The sequence below is a fragment of the Monodon monoceros genome, unplaced genomic scaffold (genome assembly GCF_005190385.1).
Source record: "Monodon monoceros isolate NGI ecotype Baffin Bay Population unplaced genomic scaffold, NGI_Narwhal_1 Super_Scaffold_13, whole genome shotgun sequence".
Lineage (NCBI taxonomy): Eukaryota > Metazoa > Chordata > Mammalia > Artiodactyla > Monodontidae > Monodon > Monodon monoceros.
In genome coordinates, this window is record NW_021703769.1 from 23,177,981 (window position 1) to 23,201,561 (window position 23,581).

Sequence of the window (23,581 nt, forward strand, 5' to 3'; positions counted from 1 at the left end):
ACAGAGGGCAGCACTCTAAAACTCTGAGGACAGGGAAGTAGTGTAGTGCTCATTAACCATATTCCTTGAATTCTGTCAAGAGTCCCAGGAACCTCTCCCCAGCAAAAATGTTGACCATTAGGTCATAGAGACTAAGCAAACACCAGCTGTAGAGAAGTGGTTAAATAGCACAGCAGAGCATTGGAGTTGGCACCCTAGCTGTTCCGAACATCTGGACTGTGATTTCAGTGACTTAATAGTTTCATGTCATTTTTCCTAGTCAACTGATGGCCTGCCATTTCATGTTGAGAGAAGGAGGAGGTGACTATTTGGGGAAAATAGAGCTATGAGAACATAATTAAATATGGACAGAGTTAAAGATGTTGAATAAGCATAACACATCCCAGTATTACAATGTAGCAAGCTATGCTATGTTCAAACAGACCGCCCCTTAGTGTTTGATTCCCTCTCTATTTTGATGGTCTCAGTTTTCCCCTTTTACCTGCTTGTATAGTAAGCCTGCTGGTAACCAGCACTATGAGTTTTACTTAGACTGAAGCCGCCTCACTGGTGTCTCTGTAGCCCTAACCTCCTAATTGGGGTGGGGGTGGGTGTGAGTTCACTCACAGCTCTTGATTAGTGAAATAAGATTTGTCACTTACACATTTGTGCTACACATCAAATGTAACAACCACATTGTACTGCAAATCACTTGTTAGTCCTCGAAGAGTGGGAACGTCTTAAGAAGGGTAAAGAAGTTCAGCTACTTAAGGGGTCTTAAATCGTACTAACAGGTGCTGTTGCTAATTTCATTTTTCTTTTGTTCCACACTTCCCCACACGTTGGGGCGTCATGTCCTTTATACATAACTCCTTTCTGTAGTGTGGGCCCAGCAGGATCCCTTGGCTATAAATCTGGCTTAAGTGGTGGAAAGACAAATACACCTCTTACTGAAGTAGATAATGCTGATTACCTTTGCTTCTGTGACCAGTGAATTGACAGGTTGGAATTGGAAACATCTGTTAACTCCAAACTTTTAAGACAATTTCACATGGATATACAGCTTAGCCATAGCTGTAACCCATGCTAATTAAATGTTTTGAGTGGTGTTGTGCACCTAGCACTTAACACATTGTGTTGGAAAAGGAAATTTAAAAAATGCCTGTTCTTCAAGACTTTAAAGTCCTAAATGATGCAAGTAAGTGCTCAGTTGTACTTATACATGTTCAGGGTATACTCATGACTCACAGGAACTAGATAAAGGGTTTCCTGGCCAGCTGCTGAATGGTCAGACAGAAATAAGTGTAATGGAATCCTTAGGTGTAAGCTGAGGGAAGGTGCGATCTCTAACCAGTGTTCTTGGGGACACAATACTGTTAGTTTAGTAAAATGAAATGACTGTGTGAGGGAGCACAGTAGCAGTATCTAAAATTGTGCCTGTCCTGAAAGCTCTTAAAGTTGTCCCATAACAGCGTAGCTTGAGGTTTTGGCAGCCTAACTGGTATGACTGAGCTGAATGGTCTACAGAGCAGGTAGGCAGGCAAGGCAAAGGTTGGTTCTAGGGATGTCCTGGCCTAGCAGAGGGACAGAACCTTTTATCTTTTTAATAATCTTTTGACTAGCCGCCAGATAACAAATGCTCTAATACGTTCATAAACAACTCAGAATTAAGTGAATTTCCCCATCAATTTAACCACGTATATGCATAGTTGTCTACCTGAAATTCATTCCTTTGTGGTTTTAGATCAATTTGACACAGTTTTAGCTTTTCTGTCTGAAATGTCCACCTTTTGGTTCTTGTTCTTCTAGGCCAACACTGTCCAATAGAATTTTCTCCAATGGAAATGTTCTCATGTGTACTAATATGGTAATTAAATTTTAATAGCTATGTGTGGCTAGTGGCTACTGTATTGAACAGCACAACTGTAGATTCACAGTGCAGCAGCAGATTTCCTCTCCCAGGTCTGATCTTTGGAGATCTTGTTAGGCAGCACTATCCAGTAGAAATAAGAATCACTTGACGTCACTTAAAATTTTCTAGTAGCCACATTTATAAAAGGTTAAAAGGAACAAGTGAAATTTAAGAATACACTTAATACAACATTGTAAAGCAACTACACTCCAATAAAAATTAAAATATATATATATTTAACCCAGTAGATCTTAAATGTTACAGTTTCAGCTTATACTCAATATAAGATTATTGAGCTATTTTACATTTTTGTTTTTGTACTAAGTTTTCAAAATTCAGTGTATATTTTACAGCACATTGTGATTGGAACTAAGCATTATTTCAAGTATTCAATAGCTGCGTGTGGTTAGGGGCTACCCTTTTGGACAGCACAGATTTAGAATATTTAAAAAGTTATTCACTGCCATTTCTCTCCTAGTTTTGCCGCCTCTTTCAGCTGTTTCTTCACTTTTGAGTATTCAAATTTTGTTGCATTCCTCCTAACCTTTACCCCTCCTGTTGTGTTTGCAGGTTAGTTTTGTTTTTGAGAATTTGCCTCAGTTACCTTTTTTATGGGCAACACTGGAGGTTAACTAGGTGACAGTTTTATATTGTAAAATTACTAATCCTGCACTAGAAGCAGCCACAGAAGTAGAATCTCTCCCCTCCACTCTGTACGCCATCCACAATGGCAAGTGGGCAAGTCATTGTGTGTCTGTAACGTAGCGTCTTTATTTTTGAAATCCTCTCTCTTTTAATTTCTCAGCTTTCCTAACATATTGAATTCTGAAGATCAACCCATCTTAAGATTTCCCATGTATCCCAAGTAAATTTATTCCAGTGAGGGGGCTTGCGTTATCAGCAGTAGGTTGGTTTCTTTTCCAGGGGCTCTGGTCTGCTGCTTTTGTTCATTAACTCAACACCTTTTGTGCCATTGGTCACACTGCACACTGGAGATGCACAAGTTCTTGTTGATGCCCTTGCCCTGGAGATGGTAAGGAAGGTGGTCCAGTACTGTTGTCTTAGACACTCTGCAGGCAATAGAGAGGCAGGTGTCTCATTTAAAGAACATAGATTAAATATATAGATTCCACCAGGGCAGGATGAGGGCAAAGGTGGCTGCCCAGTAGGTGTTCTTTGAAAATTTTGGTAGAAGTCACATTTTCTACTTTATTTGCTGTATTCGTGCTTGTTATTTGAAGTTTATTCGTTTGATTCCTTTGCCTTGGCAGACAAATAGGGAGAACGTGTGGTGGGTGCAGAATTATTTTTGATCTGTGTGCAAGATTAGTGTAGATCATGGGAAGAGGCCACATGAGCCTCACTGCTCTTTTAGTGGCCAAGTGGACTTCAGATTGAACTGGATTACACAAGGTGTGAGCTGTTGGTAAAATGGATGGAAATCACATCCTTAGGGAAGCGAGTTGTGGTTCATCCAAGTTACTGTGTGTCCCAGGGCTAGTTATTTCCTTTCTCTGTCTTTAGTAGTAATGGGATTAATTAACAAAATGGGGTGAAATTAGATAATCTCATTATATTCAGTTTTAAATTTCTGTGATTCTGTGAACCCAGCTATTTCATTTCTTTCTGGAAATCTGTAGTTAATTTGAACCTTAAAAGAGAGACCAGTGGAACTAAAAGTTTTGGTCTGGCTACTGCTTGTGATAGCAGTTCCACACTTAAGCTTGAGAACTTCATTAGGAGAGAAAAGAGGGAAGGGTCTTCATTTCCCTTTTTGGAGGCTGTTCCTTTCCTGCCATTTAGGTCCTCTGGAGCAGGTAGACCGAGGCATTCCTCCTGGGTGTCTCGTCAGCCAACAAGTAGATGATACCATACAGTAAAAGGATCCGTTTATGAGCACTGAAGAGAGGAGCAGTTAACACATGTAGGGCACTTACAGTGGGTCAGGCAGGGGGCACTTTCCATGGTTAGCCCCATTTAATTCTCAAAATAATCCTCTAAAGTTGGCACTGTTATTATCCCCACTTTACAGATGGAGAAATCCAGGCAAAGAGAAGCAAAATAACTTGCCCAAAGTCTCATTGATAAGGGGTGAACAGAGATTATTCAGTCATCATCTGTCTGCATGACTCCAGAGGCAGAGCCCCTCCTTTCCTCGTTGTTTCCTTCCTCTCCCTGACTTTTGTGGGGGGAGATATGGGAGGCCAGTGGCAGCACTCTTCTGTCATGGGTCCCGAGCTGGCTGGGGAAGGGGCTCCAGCCTTGTGCCAATGCTCCAAATGCTTATTTTGAAGTAAGAAGGTGGCGGCTTTGTTTAAGCACATTCAAAGTCACGAGGGGAAAAATGTCCACTCAGATACAGTTCTATCTTGGTGGAAGGCCATGTGTTCCTTCTTGGTTTGCTTCCTTTCCCATATCTAATTCTCTCCTCAAGCTAGCTTCCCTTTGGAGAGTTGCACACAGGTTGGATTTGTCCATTTTTTGGATAAGTCTTTTTGGGACGTTGTAGCTGGATCAGTGGCTTCCAAACTTTTTTGACCATTGTAGAATACAGCGGGATGGGAAACCCTGTGACCATTTACTATACCGTTATTTTCCCACTTTTCACTTTTTGTGTGAACATGCACATTTTAAGCTTTCTAATATTGCCAAATGCTGCATGGCAGCCAGACTTCCTAGTATTATATGGATCTAAATCAAATTATTGCATAAGATTTTCGCTTATAAACACGTTAGTAGCTCTTAGTCAGATGTATGAATAAAGAATGTGTAGTTTTGTAGTAAGGATTTGCATATTGGATTCAGTTCGTGACCTAAGAGGACTGTCCTTGAGGCTGCTGATTTAAATTTGGGGAATTCCTGAGTTATAGAGGGAGAGGCAGGGGTAGAAATACTTTGTCTACCTTCATCATGTCCTTTGAGGCAGAGAGGGAAACGAAGAGTGGTGGTGATGGGTGTAGTTTGTCTTTTTCAATCTTATGAGAAAAGAGTACTCCGTTGGGTGGTGTTCTCCTATTGGGAGCTTATGGAGAATTTCCTGATAGGTTTTCAAGATTTGATCCAGCATCTCAGCTGCTCCAGTGTGCCAAGGTAGGCAACACGAGTGAGGGCGTGGCTTTGGTTTGTGAATGAGTGATCCTGCCATACAGATGGGTGCTGTGTTCCTCCTCACAGCCTGGAAATGGGGTTGAAGTCTGGTGCCTTGCCTTGTTAGGCTTTTGGGAATGGAGGAAGGCAGTGTAACTCCTGAACGTGAACAACTGAAGAGTTTCAGCTCAGTTGGCACTGAATTGGATCCAACTAGATCCAGGAGGAAAGATCTGTTCTTGGATTTATAAGAGCCAAGATTGAATCTCCCGAGGCAGGAGAGGGGAAGCCAAAGAAAATGAAGGGTGAGTTACTGCCTATTGGCAGTGAGATTCCCTATCAACAGTCACGTGCTAGTCAACTGGCTAGCTGGGCAAAGGGAAGCCCTGATTTTTAGCATTTGCCCAATTTCTGTGGTTTAAAACTTAACGAGGCCACCTGCTTACAAAATTCCTTTACAATTCTCTCTTGCAAACTGTACAAGCCTGCTCTGGCACGCTGCTGCAAGCCTCCCTCAGGTGTTTTGAATTCCCATTCTGTGCTCAGGTCTGTTCTGTGTGACATAGGAGATGCTGAAGCAGCGTCTTTTCTAAAGAAGCTTGTTATTTCATTGACAGGAGCTAGAAACATTGACGGGGTACAATTGTGGTGTGGCTTGAGTATAGCAGTCCAGAATGAGAAGTTGTTGAGTGCTGGAAAGATCATGAAAAGGGGAGCATATGAGAGCTAGGCTTGAAGGATAATAATAGCTAACACTTACTGGTGATAATAGTATCAGACTCTGTACTAAGCATCTTGCATACAATGTTTATGTCAATCTTCAGAAATAGATAATATCCCTTACTTTACACCTGAGTAAAATTTTTGCCTAAATTACAGAGATAGGACATCATTCTGGTGAGTGTGTAATAGTATCTCATTGTGGCTAGAAAGGAGTAAAGCCAGTACTTGGAGCCTGGTTACTTCACTGCAGAACTCATACTCTTGCCCACTATATCAGATTGCTATTAAATATAAGAAGGGAGGTTATTTCAGTAGAGAAGGGTGTTAACTACAGTCTAAAGTCTTAAGACTAGGTGGGAGTCAGAATAAGCGTCTGGTCCTCATTTTACTTAACGATGTATATGTCTCCATAACCAAATCACTTCTTCCCTCTCTGCCTTGAATTGAGGAACTTGGATAAGATGATCACTCAGTTCCTTTTAATTTCTGACATTTTGTGAATTTTAAGTTATAAAAATGAGAGTGTATATAGCTTCTTTAAGGAATACTGGAGAAAGTGCCCTGCCAGGGTATGAGGCTTGGGAAGCACTAAGGTTGGCTGGCGATGGGGGTAAGCAGAGGAAAGCGGTCTACAAGGGCGAGTGAAGGGAATGAGACTCCAAGTGGTAGAAAGCAAAAGCAGGAAAGGTTGGTGCTGAATACTCAGTTGTTTCCATTTGCACTTTCCCAGATGGAAAGGTGTGGATTGTGGGTGCAAACAGAGTTAACAAGCTAGGCTTTTGTATTGAATATTCCTGGAAAGCTCACTTCTCCCTTGATGGCTTCTGCAGCAGGCCAGGGCTAGATTTGGGTTATTTCTGAGAATCCTTGGATTATCACTCCTTTCTTTTAGCATTAGTTCAGCAGTTATTTATAAAGCACCTGCTATGTATGAGTCACTGGAATGGAAATAAGACAGATCTGGTCCATCCCCTATTGAATTTATATAATCTGGTAGGGGAAATAGATAATAAGCAAGTAAGTTACACATTTTGATAGGTTTATGAGAAGCTGGGTTTTGTTGGTTTGGAATCAGGGAAGATCTCTGACTTCAACATAGAAAAGAGATCGGAAGGGACTGAGAGTGGAAATGGGGAGACCAGAAGGAGACTATTACAGACATCCAGGCAAGACACGCTGATTCAGAAGAGAGTGCACAAAGACCTGGCGAGTATTAGCCAGATGTCTCTTACAAAAATAAATGAAAAAAATTTCTGAGGCTCCTTTTATTGAGTCACTTAAATGTAATATTTAATAAACTTCTGTAAAGCTCCAGTCCTATAAAGGATGCTGACAATCCCATGAGATTAATGAGACTAGATGAAAGGTAAATGAGGATGGTGTAAAGTATGTACCTGTTAAAGGGATAGGGGACAGAAGAGTGACATGAACTAGTTTTAACTACAGAAGATTTCCAAACAGAGGTAGGTTTGGAGGTAAATTTTAAAGGAGATAAATAGGATTTAGGAGATACTAATAATCTCATGCATTAGATGATTTAAAGGGAATATGACTCAAAGGATAGAAAACTGCACATTATAAAGATTTGCTTATAAGAGTCACTAATTCCAATGAGAAAGTAGAAGTCAGATTTGTGAAAAAACAAAACTAGTTATCCAGGAAGCTCTGACCTCTCAGAATGAAATCTAGCCCCGTGTGCTCCTGGGGCATATGTGGGCCCACAGCATTCTGGTTGGGGTTTTAGTCTGGGCAGAGAAGAAACTGAAAAAAGATAGAATAGGACCAGCTGTGGAGAAAGTGGTAGAAATGGTAACAGACTAGAAAAGAATAGTCTATTAGAAATAGAGGCTTAGCACAGGAGGAAGCTCCTGACCCTCTGCATGTATTTGGCCCCCACCAAAAGCATCTCTTTCTGGGATCTTTCAGAAGTTATGGAGTGAGGGGAAGGGCAGCAGTTCCAGTTGTTGCCTGTAATCTTACCACCACAGTTAATTACTGCTAATGCTCTCATAGTTCACAACATTTTTTTTTTTTTTTTGGCCGTGCTGCGCGGTATGTGGGATCAGGGATCAAACCCGTGCCCCCTGCAGTGGAAGCTTGGAGTCTTAACCACTGGACCACCAGGGAAGGCCCACAACAAAGTCTTTATCAGGGATAAACCTGTAGCCCTCCATTTAAATTTTTCCCCAACATTTTATTATGAAAACTTTCAACATAAGAAAAGTTGAAAAAATGATACAGTGAATTCCCATGTATCCACCATTTAGATTCTACAGTTTATATTTTCCTATATTTGTTTTACCACATCTATCCATTCAGCACACCATTTTAATTTTCGGTGCATTTCATAGAAGTTGTGAGCATCAGCACACTTCACCCATAAATATTTCCATATGCCTTATCCTGAGCTGAATATTTGTTTATGGGTTTGGGGTAGGGGTTGATAAAATTTACATGCAGTAGGATGTATATACCTTAAGTGTACCATTGGATGAAAATGACAAATTCACCTATGACTCACATTCCTACCTAGGTAAAGGACTTTCACATTCTCCCTAGAGTTCTCTTCTGCCTCTTCGCAGTTAATACCTCCCCCTCCCCTGGGGGACGGGGGAAGAACAACCACTATTCTGAATTTTTTCACCATAGATTAGTTTTGCCTGTCATAAAACTTTATAAAGTGTAACTATGCATTTTATGCTTCAGGTTCATCCATGTTGCAGATATTAATAGTTTGTTCTTTTGCTGAGTAGTTTTCTATTACATATACAAACATTATGGTTTGTTTATCCATTCTCATATTGATGGACAACTGGGCTGTTTCAGATTTTTGGCTATTATGAATAAAGCTGCCATGAACATTCATGTACAAATCTTTTTGTGAACATAATGTTTTTATTTATTTTGGATAAAAATCTAGAGTGTAATTGCTCTTGGGCTAGATATACGTTTGGTTTTCTAGTAAGCTGCCAGACCGTCAAAATGGTACATTAGTGCCTTCACTAACAACGTATGAGAATTCCACATCCTTGCTAACATTTGGTATTGTCAGTTTTTTACTTTTAGCCATTGTGATGGGTATGTAGTAGTATCTCATTGTGGTTTTAATTTGTATTTCGTTGATAACTAGTGCTATTGATCACTTCCTTTGATTATTTCCAATTCATATGTTTTCCTTTATGAAGTATCAGATCAATTTTTTTGCCCATTTTTAAATTGACTATCATTTAACATTGAATTCTAGGAGTCCTGCATTGTAGAAGAGTACAACTTCTGCATTACTGCTGGACATTAGTTCAAATGGAAAAGGCATGAAGGTTTGAGTTGAGCAGAAGCACACTTACCATTTATTCAGTAAATGGTTATGAGTACCAACTAAGCATTAGTATTAGGGATACAGAAATAATACCTAGCCCCAGTTCCAAGGAGCCAAGATTATGAGGGTAGACAGACAAAAGTAAAAATTCTGATGTAGTGGTTTCACCGTTAAGTCACTAAATATTTACTGAGTACCTACTATAGGATAGGTACTGTTGTAGGTATTGTACATATAGAGGTAGGCGAACCAGACATAGTTCCTACTCTAATACAGCTTATTTGTTTTCTGGAGTGTATGTGGGGGAAGACAGTGCAGAGCCCCTGAGATGGGGAATGAGATTGATGTTGAGTGTATGTGGATCAGAAATGAAACCTGGCTGGAACGTACTTGCATGACTAGATGATTAGTTAGGTGATGGTCAGGTCTTGCAGGGCTTTGTAGACCATGGTAAGAACTTTGGATTTTATTTTGAGTGTTTTGGGAAGCCATTCCAGAGTTTTAAGCAGAGAAGCGGCATGAGCTGGTTTCCGTTCGGCTAATAAACGCTGTGAGTGTGTATGTGTGTGTCCGCGCGCATGCACGTGCATGTGCAAACACACACATACAGAAAAACTGGTGAAGAAACCACTGCAGTCATCCAGAGGAGAGATAAACCCAACCTGGGGAAGGTGGGCAAAACTTCATATAAGAATAATGTCACAGCATAACCATGGATGACAAGGCATTTGCTAGGCAGAAAAGTCAGAGGTATCAGCGTGTGTTGTGTCTGTGTGTTTGAGAAACGAGAAATAGCTTTGGATGACTAGTTGGGTGGATGGTGGAACGGCAGGAGGTAGAACAGTCTAAGAAGGGCTTTGAAGGTTGAATTACAGGTGCAGGGTCATCGTATTAGACAATTACTTAGTTCTGTATAGATGGGCCCTCTGGAGTTGTGCCACAAGGTGGCCATGCTAGGGAGTTAGGCTTTGAAACTAAGGGCCATGAGCAGCTACTATACAGGGCTTCTATCTAGAGATTTTCTGGAAGCTGGCGTCAGGGATGACTAGGTAAGGCACTGGTATGGGTGAAAAACCAGGGAGGAGGCAAGAAACAATGGGGCCTGAAGTAAGGTAGAAGTTGTTGAAGTGAAGGTATAGAGGCTTTGGAGTTAGAATGAATTGTCATGAGGACATGAGGTGTGGATTAGGGCAAAAAGCTAATGAGTCCCTTTATAAAATACAAAACAAACAGTATAAAATATTGAAACAATACAGAAGTGTATAAGAGTGTGTAAAATTCTCACCTTTATTCCATTCCTCTGAGGTGTACCTAAAAGTTGCATTTATTTGGTGTGTCTTCCATTTTTTGTGTGTATTTATTTTGTATATGTATTTAAATCTATTGTATATACACATACAATTGAAGTTTAAAATGGGGTTATAGTCTTCTTACCATTTTTTTGCAACTTTATTTTTTCATATGATACCAGTATACTTCTGCCTTAATTGTTTATTTACCCGCTACTTGGCATTCCATTGACTAAGTACCGTAATTTACTTAGTCACCACCTAATTGATAGACCTTTAAGTGGTCTCAGGTTTTTTACTGTTCTGAGCAATGGTGAAATGATCATTCTTCTTTATTTGTCTCTGTACTATGCAAAGACTGCCTGAGAGAATGTGTGAGGTGAGAAGCATGGAGTCGGATTATGACGGGGGAAGTTGTGGTTCTGTTCCCTCAGGAGTATGTATTGTGCTCTGGATCTGTCCTTGGGGAACCTCCAAAGCAGTGATCAGGCTGGTCAGAAGTCTAAAAGCCACATTCTAGTGGCAATATTCAAAAGAACTGGGGCTATTTCTCCAGATTTTAGCTTGCAGTTCACTGCTTCCAGGTATCAGATGGTTCTCAGAGGGAGACGGAATAAGGTTTTCTTGGGGAATTTTAGATGGGAAGAAATAGGAATAATGCGTAGAAGTGAGAATTCAACAGACTTGGGTTAGTTTGGGTAGGACTTTATGGAGCAGGACTTTCTGATGATTGGATTATAAGAGTGGTGGGTTTTCCATCATTGGGTGCATTCAAGCAGAGACTGAGGTGCTATGGAGGGGACAGTATGTGAAGCAAGTTGAACTCTAAGAATCATTCCAATTTTGGTTGATAACAGCATTCAAGACAGAGACCATGAGGCACTAAGATGGGAATAACACTAACTGGGCAGGGTTGGGAGAGGGATTGACTGAGGGTCAGTTTAGGGGAGGTTGAGGCTGGAGGCGTCCTGGGGTATAGTGCTGGGAAACCTGGAATGCTGAGTGAAGCTGGGTGAGAGATCTGACCTCGTCTGCACTCTTGGTACAGATGGTCGCAGGCGTATCGGTCAGGGGGACATAGGGTTAGTGAGGAGTCTGAGGATAACTGTTATGGTGACTTAGGAGGCGGGGTTTATATGAGAGTCATGGTGATCCATGCAAGAAGGTAGTGTTTCTAGCAAAAGGAATGGATGGAGAACCTTGGTGCTGTTTGATTGCCAGTCAGTTTGGAGATGGCTAAGCTGGGAGCAGAGGCTGGAGATGGCCTTTTGGATTTCATGCAGCAAATATTTATTAGGTGCTTGAGACAGAGCAGTGAATAGAACAGACAGATATCCCTTCCCTCATGGAGGTTACATTCTAGTGGGGAAGACAAATTACATAAATATATATAGTATATTAAGACAGTGATAAATGCTAAATAGAAAAAATAGGAAATGGGTATGTGATGTATCAGTGGTAGTAGGCTTGAAATTTTAGAGTGGCCAGAAAAGGAGAAACTTTTCCTTCAAACTGGAGATTATTTTTTTTAAAATTTATTTTGGGCTGCGTTGGGTCTTCGTTGCTGCGCGCGGGCTTTCTCTCTAGTTGCGACGAGCGGGGGCTGCTCACTGCAGTGGCTTCTCTTGTTTCAGGGCACAGGCTCTAGGAGCACAGGCTTCAGTAGTTGTGGCTCGCGGGCTCTAGAGTTGCAGGCCCAGTAGTTGTGGCGCACGGGCTTAGTTGCTCCACGGTATGTGGGATATTCCCAGACCAGGGCTCGAACCTGTGTCCCCTGCATTGGCAGGCAGATTCTTAACCACTGTGCCACCAGGGAAGCCCAAGAAGATGATTTTGAATAGAGACCTAGAGAGAATGTGAGGGAACAGCAAGCCGTGTGGGTTATATGAGGGAAGAAAATTCTAGGCATTGAGGTAGAAACAAGCATATTTGAGGAATGACAAGCAGACCTGTGTTGCCAGAATGGAGTGAGCAAGAAGGTGTTAGGAGATCAAGTTAGAGAGATCTAGATCTTTCAAAACCTTGTAGGCCAATGCAGAGTTTGGATTTTTTCTAAGCAATGGGAAATCATTATTGGGTTTGGGTAGAGGTATGACATGACCTATGTTTTAACAGGATCACCCTGGTTGCTGTATTGAGAGTAGCCTGTTGGTGTGAGGATGAGGGAGTAGAGGTGAGGATGGCATAGGATAAGGGAGACCTGTTAAAAGAGGGTAATGCAGTAAGCCTGGTGAGAGATGATGATGGCTTGGACTAGGTAGTGCAAATAGTGAGGAGTTGGGGCTTCCCTGGTGGCGCAGTGGTTGAGAGTCTGCCTGCCGATGCAGGGGACACGGGTTCGTGCCCCGGTCCGGGAAGATCCCACATGCCGCGGAGCGGCTGCGCCCGTGAGCCATGGCCGCTGAGCCTGCGCGTCCGGAGCCTGTGCTCCGCAACGGGAGAGGCCACAACAGTGAGAGGCCCGCATACCGCAAAAAAAAAAAAAAAAAAAAAAATAGTGAGGAGTTGGACCTGAACAGCTGATTATAGGCTAGGAGAATCCGTGTCGGGGATCATAACTCTGCCTCAAGGTGTAGGGCCCCAGGGTTAGTGGGAAATCATTGGAGGAAGAGACTTTGGGGAGCAGAATCTAGATCATGGCTGTATTGGGGGCAGTATTGGGCTTGGAACTTGGATTAGGGTCTGGTCTGGGGCCAGTAAAGGCATCAGAGTGAGATTCATTGGTCTGTGAGAAGATCAGGGTTGGAGTCTGGGTCTGGGGAATGTTATTAGGATTGGGACCAGTTTTGGGCTGAGGACTAGTTTGGGGTCAGAGTTGTTGTTGGAGGCCAGTACACTTTTTCTGCATCTTCCTGTCATATTCTTGGACCAGGGTTGGTTGTAACCACCATCTCCCATCCCATTGAGCTTACCCAGGGGGATTGGAGGAATATGGAAGCTATAGGGCCTTCTCTTCCTTGGGTGTCATGGGGGTAGACACAGGCTCAGCCCTGCCTGGTTGAAGCCAGCTGACTTTACAAGTTGGGACCTACAGTCAGGGAGGGGTGAGGAAGGTGCTTGATTCAGGTCTTTTTCCCCCCAGATGGCCCACTGTGTGACCTTGGTTCAGCTGTCCATTTCATGTGACCACCTCATTGACAAGGACATCAGCTCCAAGTCTGACCCACTCTGCGTCCTTTTACAGGATGTGGGAGGGGGCAAATGGGCTGAGGTAAGAAGGACTATGGGGGATAAAGTTGTGGAGGGAGGCTAGGACTCTTTTGGGTTGGAAGGTGCATGACTGTGATGCTTATTGGCTTCTGCCCACAGCTTGGCCGGACTGAGCGAATACGGAACTGTTCGAGCCCTGAGTTCTCCAAGACTCTGCAGCTTGAGTACCACTTTGAAACAGTCCAAAAGCTCCGATTTGGCATCTATGACATAGACAACAAGACACCTGAGCTGGGGGATGATGACTTCCTAGGAGGGGCTGAGTGTTCCCTAGGACAGGTATGCAGAGCCAGGGATTAGAATCCTTCAGACACAGGTCAAGTAAGAGCGCTGTCAGATAAACCAGACTGCTTGGAACTTGGAGGTTGGGGTCAAACAGGACCTGGCCTTGTCTGAGACCTTGGTACCCCACCCACCCCTGCTCTGCCCCAGATTGTGTCCAGTCGGATACTAACTCTACCCTTGATGCTGAAGCCTGGAAAACCTGCTGGGCGAGGGACCATCACGGTAAGGAGGAACTCTGCTGGGGTTTGTGGGTGGTTGTGTACTTATATCCATGAGGAATTCATGAGATGGTACAGTCTCCTGCTTCTTCCCCTACCTAGGTCTCAGCTCAGGAGCTAAAGGATAGTCGTGTAGTGACCATGGAGGTGGAGGCCAGAAACCTAGATAAGAAGGTGTGTGTGGAAGGAGGCCTTGGGAGTTCAAGAATCAAGTGGACAGGGATGGTGTGTTGGAAGGGGAAGGGTGGGAAGGTCTTTCATAGTGGTTGTCAGGTGCCTGAGTCTAAACTGTGGTCTCTGTGATATTGACAGGACTTCCTGGGAAAATCGGATCCGTTCTTGGAGTTTTTCCATCAGGGTGATGGGAAATGGCACCTGGCATACAGATCTGAGGTGTGAGACTCTTGGGATTGGGTATGATGGGGTAGGAGAGAATCTCCTGGGGCTTGTGATTACCAGGGTTTGGAGCACAGGGCTAAAGAGTCTGCATATGGGTAAGAAGAATGGCAGCTCCCCACATGCCAACGTAGAGCTCACTAGAGGCCTTGCCCTCCACCTTCAGGTCATCAAGAACAACCTGAACCCTACTTGGAAGCGCTTCTCTGTTCCCCTTCAACATTTCTGTGGGGGAGACCCCAGCACACCCATCCAGGTGAGGAGCTTGCCTCCTGAGTGGACTGAGCAGGGGCAGAGAGCCTGGGGAGGGATTTATTCTCACCTGCCACCTGCCTCCTGGTCTTTATATACACACACACACCTTCCCTCCTAGGTGCGATGCTCAGATTATGACAGTGATGGTTCACATGACCTCATTGGTACTTTCCACACCAGCTTGGCCCAGCTGCAAGCAGTCCCAGTGAGTGCTGGCTCAGGGTTATTGAGGTGGGCCTAGGGGCTGCAGCTCCAGGAAGAGAGGGAGGGCAGGGCAGCTCCAATCCTAGCTAATGCTCTAGAAGTTTCCTACTCTAATTTTTCTTTCCTTACCAGGCTGAGTTTGAATGCATCCACCTTGAGAAACAGCAGAAAAAGAAAAGCTACAAGAACTCTGGAACTATCTGTGTCAAGATTTGTCAGGTGAGACAATAGCCCATGTGACCCAGTCTCTGACTTCTAAGCTCCGTGACCCCAACCCCTTCACTCCAGCTATGACCGTGGTTTCATCTACAGGTAGAAACAGAATATTCATTCTTGGACTATGTGATGGGAGGCTGTCAAATCAACTTCACTGTAAGTTGCTTCATCAGGGGCAGGAGCACAGATCCAGGGCGCAAGGTGGCCTTCAGCTCCCCTCCTCTCCTCCTCCCAGGTGGGTGTGGACTTCACGGGCTCCAATGGAGACCCTTCCTCACCTGATTCCCTGCACTACCTGAGCCCAACAGGGGTCAATGAGTACCTGACAGCACTGTGGAGTGTGGGCAGTGTGGTTCAGGACTATGATTCGTAAGTAACTTTGTCTCTTGCCCGTCCCCACTTCCTGCAGATGCTTTAGCCTCTGGGCTCATGGTCCTCTCACTGCTTCTTCCCCCATTCACTGTCTTCCCACAGGGACAAGCTGTTCCCAGCATTTGGATTTGGGGCCCAGGTACCCCCTGACTGGCAGGTGAGTGTTTTTTTCCCCTCCCCTACTCCTGTTTTTAGTTTCAGGGTCCTGATTTTGGGGGATGTGGTAAACTTGCTGCTTGGCATCCCAGAGTTGCAGGGATGTATCCTTACAGGCATGTATATAACAAATGCTCAGGACTAAATACCTCCTGTATGTTGCTTGGTACATACCATAATGCCCTTTTTCTTAGCACAAAAGTGGTCATGGGGAAAGAACCCCATTTTTTTTTCTTGCCCTCAGGTCTCCCATGAATTTGCCTTGAACTTCAACCCTAACAACCCCTACTGTGCAGGTAAGTCCCCGATCCTCCAGCGTAAGGTATATCTGTCCATATCTAGAGAGGCAAGGGAGAATGGGGGTGGGGAGATAGACACCTGACTCCATTGGCCAGAGGAGTGGATTTTAGAGCTAGGCCTCTGGAGTCAAATCTTCATCCTGCCACTTGCTAATCATATGACTTGGGGCCAGTTGCTTAGCTTTTGTGTGCTTTGGCTTCATAATAAGACTAAATATTATAGGATATTGAGTATTTAAGAAGATGCATATAAAGTTTGAAGCAGTAAGCCTGGCACATACTAACTGTTCTCTAAACTATGAGAGCTGTTATATTATCATTATTATCTTTGCCTAGAAGTTCACAGGGCATCAGTGGAAGCCTTGGTGCCTCCCTGCAGCGCTATTCAGGGTACTTTTTGCCCCACACTCTTTTGTCTAGAGAGGGCCAAACCCAGTGTTTCCCTAGCACCCACACAAGAGCAACAAGCTGAAGTGGAAAACTTGACCTGACCTGATCTGACCTGGGTTTTTATTTTTGACATGGGTTCAGACTTAGAGAAAAGTTGCAAGAATAGTTACAGGGATTCAGGTCACTGGGGATCCGGGGTCAGGGCCTGGGTCACAGGGGCTGTTGTTTACCTTCATCCAGATTCCTCAGACATGGACATTTTACCACATTTGCTGTGTCATTCTCTCACTCAGATTTTCTCTCTTCCTCCTCTCTCTCTCTATATATATACATTTTTTTTTCCATAAATGTTTGAGAACTGTGGTGAATAATCCCTGCCCCAAGTTTGCCTCCGTGGCCCCATCGACTTTGCACTCATCAGCATCTGCATGGCCCGTTATCCCCGAATCCTTCAGTGTTCCCTAAAGTCAGAGACATCCTCTTACATAACCACAGTGCAATTCTCAAAATCAGGAAAGTAACATCAGTACAATACTATTAGTCTATAAAATTTATTCACAATTTTCCAGTTGTCCTCTTTTATAGCAAAAGAAAATCTTGGATCACACATTTCATTCAGTTGTCTTCCAGAGTTCTTCATGTCTTTCATGATATTGACATTTTTTAAGGTTAAAAGCCAGATCATTTGTAGAATGTCCTTCAGTTTGGGTTAACCTGATATTTCCTCATAATTAGATTCAAATTATGCATTTTGGGCGGGAATACCACAGAAGCCATGCTGTGTATTCAGGAGGCACATGATGTTGATTTATCCTCTTACAAGTCATATTAACTTCCATCACTTGGTTAAGGTAGAGTCTACCAGGTTTCTCTACTATACAAGTACTGTTTTTTTCTTTTTTTTTTTGCGGTACACGGGCCTCTCACTGTTGTGGCCTCTCCCGTTGCGGAGCAACAGGCTCCAGACGCGCAGGCTCAGCGGCCATGGCTCACGGGCGCAGCCGCTTCGCCGCATGTGGGATCTTCCCGGGCCGGGGCACGAACCCGTGTCCCCTGCATCGGCAGGCGGACTCTCAACCACTGCTGTTTTTTTCTTTATATGTAATTAAAAAAAATTCTTTTTATGAAGTATAGTTGATTTACAATGTTGTGTTAGTTTCCAGTGTACAGCAAAGTGATTCAGTTTATATATATATATATATATATATATATATACAGTTTATATACACATACACACACATATATATCTTTCTCATATTCTTTTCCATTATGGCTTATTACAGGACATTGAATATAGTTCCCTGTGTTACACAGTAGGACCTTGTGTTTATCTATTTTATGTATGTAATTTGTATTGGCTAATCCCAAACTCCTAATTGATCCCTCCCCTAATAGCCCTTTCCCCTTCGTTAACCATAAATTTGTTTTCTATGTCTGTGAGTCTGTTTCTGTTTTGTACACAAGTTCATTTGTATCATATTTTAAAATATTTCACTTTTTATTTATTTATTTGGTTGCGCTGGGTCTTAGTTGTGGCAGGCGGCCTCCTTAGTTGCAGCTCGTGGGCTCCTTAATTGAGGCCACCAGGCTCCTTAGTTGTGGCATGCGAACTCATAGTTGCGGCATGCATGTGGGATCTAGTTCCCTGACCAGGGATTGAACCCAGGCCCCGTGCATTGGGAGCTCAGTCTTAACCACTGTACCACCAGGGAAGTCCCTGTATCATATTTTAGATTCCACATATGAGTGTTATTAGTCTTTCTCTTTCTGACTGACTTAGTGTGATAATCTCTAGGTCCATCCATGTTGATGCAAATGGCAATATTTCACTCCTTTTTATGGCTGAGTAGTATTCCACTGTGTGTGTGTGTATGTGTCACGTCTTTTTTTTAATTCTAATTTTTAATCATTTTTAATTAATTTATTTTTATTTTTTGGCCGTGCCGCGTGGCATGTGGGATCTTAGTTCCCCGACCAGGGATCAAACCCATGCCCCCTGCAGTGGAAGCACAGAGTCCTAACCACTGGACCACCAGGGAATTCTGTGCATTTCTCTGATAATTAGCGATGTTGAGCATCTTTTCATGTGCCTGTTGGCCATCTGTATGTCTTTTTTTTTTTTTTAATAGATGTATCTATTTTTGGCTGCATTGGGTCTTCATTACTGCATGTGGGCTTTCTCTAGTTGTGGCAAGCAGGAGCTACTCTTCGTTGTGGTGCATGGGCTTCTCATTGCGGTGGCTTCTATTGTTGTGGAGCACGGGCTCTAGGCGTGCAGGCTTCATTAGTTGTGGCTTGTGGGCTCTAGAGCACAGGCTCAGTAGTTGTGGTGCATGGGCTTAGTTGCTTCACGGCATGTGGGATCTTCCCAGACCAGGGCTCGAACCGTGTCCCCTGCATAAGTAGGCGGATTCTCTTTTTTTTGCGGTACGTGGGCCTCTCACCGTTGTGGCCTCTCGCGTTGCGGAGCACAGGCTCTAGACGCGCAGGCTCAGCGGCCACAGCTCACGGGCCCAGCCGCTCCGTGGCATGTGGGATCTTCCCGGACCGGGGCACGAACCCGTGTCCCCTGCGTCGGCAGGCGTACTCTCAACCACTGCGCCACCAGGGAAGCCCGGTAGGCGGATTCTTAACCACTGTGCCACCAGAGAAGTCCCTGTATGTCTTCTTTAAAGAAGTGTCTGTTTAGGTCTTTTGCCCATTTTTCGATTGGGTTGTTTTTTTTGTTACTGAGTTCTGTGAGCTGTTTGTATATTTTAGAGATTAATCCCTTGTCAGTCGTATCATTTCCAAATATTTTCTCGCAGTCTGTAGGTTGTCTTTTCGTTTTGTTTACGGTTTCCTTTGCTGTACAGAAGCTTGTAAGTTTGATTAGGTCCCATTTGTTTATTTTTGCTTTTATTTCTATTTCCTTGGGAGACCGACTTAGGAAAACATTGGTACAATTTATGTCAGAGAATGTTTTGCCTATGTTCTCTTTTAGGAGTTTTATGGTGTCCTGTCTTATATTTAAGTCTTTAAGCCATTTTGAGTTTATTTTTGTGTATGGTGTGAGGGAGTGTTCTAACTTCACTGGTTTGCACGCAGCGGTCCAGCTTTCCCAACAGCACTTGCTGAAGAGACTGTCTTTTCTCCATTGTATATTCTTGCCTCCTTTATCAAGGGTAATTGACCATAGGTGTGTGAGTCTGTTTTTTTTCCTTTTAATTAATAATTAATAAGTATCCTTTGGGAGGATACTTAGAGGCTGTATAAATATCCAATCACTCATCAGTTTTTACCCTCTAGTTTTAGAATCCATTGATGATCCTTGCCTGAATCAATTATCTCTGATTGTCAAATGATTCTATAATTTCTCCTTCTACATTTATTAAGGAAGAACGTTTTCTTCTCTCCCATTATTTAATATCTCTGTGGATTCTTATGTTATTAAATGGGTTATAATTCATTATTTTATTAAGTGGGTTATAATCTGATGCTCTCAGCACTCCTAGATTTGTTCAGGGGATTCCCCCTAATCTGGGTTTTAATTCAAGCTGTGATTTAGGGCATGTGCCTTTCCTCTCTTTGGCCTTAATTTTCTCATCTGTAGGAGAGGGTTAAGAACTGTGGGTTACAGGGATGATTGAATGAAATGCATCCAGGTTCCTAAATCTCCTTGGCCAGTATAGAGTGATGTCAGGACTAGCTGAACCCTGACAGGCCCAGTATTTTATAGTATTCTTTGCCTTTCTTCTCTAGGCATCCAGGGCATTGTGGATGCTTACCGCCAGGCCCTGCCCCAAGTTCGGCTCTATGGCCCCACCAACTTTGCACCCATCATCAACCATGTGGCTAGGTTTGCAGCCCAGGCTGCACAGCAGAGGACGGCCTCGGTGAGGGTCATGGGAGGTAGTGGGTGGGGAGAGGGGACTTGGTCAGGGCCTCCCTTGTAACAGGAGGCTTCTTGTCAGTGTGGGAATATGTGGCTGGAATGTTTAGAGGGTCTGCCTCAGTATATGAACGAACTTGCCCTTAGCAATACTTCGTGCTGTTGCTGCTGACCGATGGTGCTGTGACAGATGTGGAGGCCACACGTGAGGCTGTGGTTCGTGCCTCCTTCCTGCCCATGTCAGTGATCATCGTGGGTGTGGGTGGTGCTGACTTCGAGGCCATGGAGCAGCTGGATGCTGATGGTGGACCCCTGCGTACACGCTCTGGGGAGGCAGCTGCTCGTGACATAGTGCAGTTTGTGCCCTACCGCCGCTTCCAGAATGTGAGTAGGGACAAGCTTGGTGGAGTCTGTCCACCGAGAGGTGGAGTTTAGTCTTCCACCTCTCCCTGATGTGAGTGGGGATACTTACCCTTTCATCTGAGCCTGGGGCAGGGTCGGGTGTTGGATTTTGTATCCTTTCTGGGGTATGAAATGTAGACCTGGGGAAGCTGTCATGGGTCATCACTGAACTTGCCCCTCTTCTCCTTGGCAGGCCCCTCGAGAGGCACTGGCGCAGACTGTACTTGCAGAAGTACCCACGCAACTGGTCTCCTACTTCAAGGCCCAAGGTTGGGCCCCACTCAAAGCACTTCCACCTGCAGCCAAGGGCCCTGCACAGGTCCCTCAGGCCTAGATTCCCTTGGAGGGGTAGACTGTGGCCAGTCCTCAGTCCTGTGTTCCTAAGGTCCCCCAGCCCTGAACACACATTCCCTAGTGCTAGCACTTTATGTTTTATACTTTTATGCTTACTTTTATACTTGCTATAGCCACCCTTGATGTCACCTGCTTGTCCCTGGAGCCTCTCATTCAATAAAGATCAATGAAGACCATACTTTGCTACCACTCTGTGTTTCTGGGTGGGAATCTGCTACTAGCCACGTTTTCTTCTCCTCTCTGAGCTTATTTGTTGACCTTAGGGATTGTTGAGTGAAGGATTCATCTGATATAATAGCCCCACTCAAAGAAATTGGGTATTCCTGGTCACATATCTAGAGACACTGACTCTGTTTTTGAAAATGCAAAGACTGAATGTAAGCCAAACACCTAGCCTGTCCTGCCTCAGAGCAGAGCTGAGCTGTGAACACAGACAAGGTGGAAAGTGCTAGGGGAGGGGTGAGTTTTAAGACGGAGCAGGAGCTATGCTAGACTTCCTGGAGGGATGGAGCAGTGGTGGTTCTAGTCCTAAAAATAGGCTATAAGCCTAAATTTTTTAATAGCTAATTTTTTTTCTTACTAGAAAATAAATATGTATATTCATTTTAGGAAAAAATAAATATCACCCAAACTCCTATGTCCCAATAAAATATTTGGTGCATATTTTTTAATACTTTATGCATATTTTTAGTGATACATGTTTTTTTGTTTTACAAAATTGGGATCATACCATACATACTATTTTAGTATGCTTTAAATGTTTTTAAAATGTGTGCTAGTTAGTACAAAATTATTTCAAATACAAATATTGTATAAAATAGATTATGGAGCAGGGTATATTTTCTAGGTCTCACAGATTTTTCCCTAAATAGATATTATACTGTTTGCACTTTGTTTTTTTATATTTTGGGTATTTTATCCATTAGAACTTACTGCTGACCTCATTTTTTCTAATACTTGTGTATGAGTGTACTATAGCTTATTTAGCCAATCCCTAATTTATCAAGATTTGGGTCCCTTCTAGTTTTCTTCTGTTATAACAAACAGTGCTGTAAGGAATATCCTTCTACATTTATCTGTGCATTTACAGGAATGTTTCTGAAGGATTTATTCCTACAAGTGAAAATGCTCAAAAGGTAGGAATATTTAACATTTTAATAGATATTATAAATTGCCTTTCATAACAGTTTTTTACCCATTTTGTTAATCTGACAGGCAAAAAAAATCTCATTTTTAGTTTGAATTTATTTATGAAGGCTAGGTATCATTTTATATGTTTATTTGTCGATTGTATTTCTTCTGAACAGCCTTTTTTTTTTTTTTTTTTTTTTTTTTGTTTGCAAGGCAAATTTTATTGCGCTACAGTTGCAGATTATATAGACTAGAAAAAGGAAGGTTGCCAGATGGTGGTTTACATTATCTACAGACTGTCTCGGCTCAAGGTTAACTTCCCTGGGAGGAAACCCATAAACCCAGAATCATCAAAAATAACCTGCATGTGCAGGGGGGAGACAGCTTTGCTTGTCTCATTTTACATTCTTTCTGATCTCTGGGCCCTGATGATTTATCTCCCATGGAATGGAACAAGGAGGGGAACAAGTAGGGACAGTCCCTTCGAGCAGCGGCAGCATGCCTGGCATGTCCTTACCTGCTCTCAAGGCTGACTGCTTCCCACAGGTCCCCCTTTTTTATTTTTTAACTTTTGCTGCAAAATAATTCCATGAAGTTTAGTGCCAAGAGTAGTATACTGTTGCATGAGGATACGAAACAGACATGAGAAGATTATTATCAATAATAGGCAAATTATGGCCAGGGTAATAAATCCTGACAACCTTCCAGTAATCCAAGACTGAGGGTTTAACCACTTTAAATGATCCAGTAAAGTTTGAATTACATCTTCTGGCAAAACATCATCAAGATGTGTATTTTGTATATCCTGAATTTCAGCATTTAATTTCTTAAGATCAAGACTAATATTATTACAGTCACTGTACTTTTTTTTTTTTTTAACATTGAAGGTAGGGCTTTACTTGTTCTATTTTTGTTCCCTCCATATTTTTTTTTTTAAACATCTTTATTGGGGTATAATTGCTTTACAATGGTGTGTTAGTTTCTGCTTTATAACAAAGTGAATCAGTTATACATATACATATGTTCCCATATGTCTTCCCTCTTGCGTCTCCCTCCCTCCCACTCTCCCTATCCCACCCCTCCAGGCTGTCACAAAGCACCGAGCTAATATCCCTGTGCCTTGCGGCTGCTTCCCCCTAGCTATCTACCTTACTACGTTTGTTAGTGTGTATATGTCCATGACTCTCTCTCGCCCTGTCACAGCTCACCCTTCCCCCTCCCCATATCCTCAAGTCCGTTCTCCAGTAGGTCTGCGTCTTTATTCCTGTCTTACCCCTAGGTTCTTCATGACATTTTTTTCCCTTAAATTCCCTGAACAGCCTTTTTATAGATTGTTGTTGTTGTCCTTATAGCCCTTATTCTGTTACAGTTATTCAGTTATTAATACATGTTGAAAATATTTCCTCCAAGGCTATTGTCTTTTCAGTTATAGTATCTTTTGGTCTATGTAACTCTTCGGATATGGAAATTAAAAATTTTTATGTATACCAACCTAGCTTGCTTTTTAAGAAATTAT

The 23,581-nt window shown here is 43.0% G+C and overlaps 1 protein-coding gene across 5 annotated transcripts in view; it reads left to right on the top strand.

Moving 5' to 3' along the window:
- Positions 1–21,506, top strand: part of LOC114894396 (RNA-binding protein 12) — a 37,548-nt gene extending 16,042 nt beyond the window's left edge. For 3 of the 5 annotated variants that reach the window (XM_029220993.1, XM_029220995.1, XM_029220996.1), the window contains 15 exons: positions 13,389–13,517; positions 13,616–13,795; positions 13,949–14,023; positions 14,122–14,244; positions 14,332–14,412; positions 14,582–14,671; positions 14,789–14,875; positions 15,007–15,093; positions 15,187–15,246; positions 15,326–15,459; positions 15,565–15,619; positions 15,863–15,914; positions 20,049–20,182; positions 20,326–20,562; positions 20,774–21,506. In XM_029220993.1, the coding sequence (XP_029076826.1) occupies positions 13,389–13,517; positions 13,616–13,795; positions 13,949–14,023; positions 14,122–14,244; positions 14,332–14,412; positions 14,582–14,671; positions 14,789–14,875; positions 15,007–15,093; positions 15,187–15,246; positions 15,326–15,459; positions 15,565–15,619; positions 15,863–15,914; positions 20,049–20,182; positions 20,326–20,562; positions 20,774–20,914 (1,665 nt within the window). In that variant the 3' untranslated portion in view covers positions 20,915–21,506. The remainder of the gene's footprint in view (positions 1–13,388; positions 13,518–13,615; positions 13,796–13,948; positions 14,024–14,121; positions 14,245–14,331; positions 14,413–14,581; positions 14,672–14,788; positions 14,876–15,006; positions 15,094–15,186; positions 15,247–15,325; positions 15,460–15,564; positions 15,620–15,862; positions 15,915–20,048; positions 20,183–20,325; positions 20,563–20,773) is intronic. The other 2 variants (XM_029220997.1, XM_029220998.1) reach the window with 1 other exon arrangement.
- Positions 21,507–23,581: the final 2,075 nt, after the last annotated feature.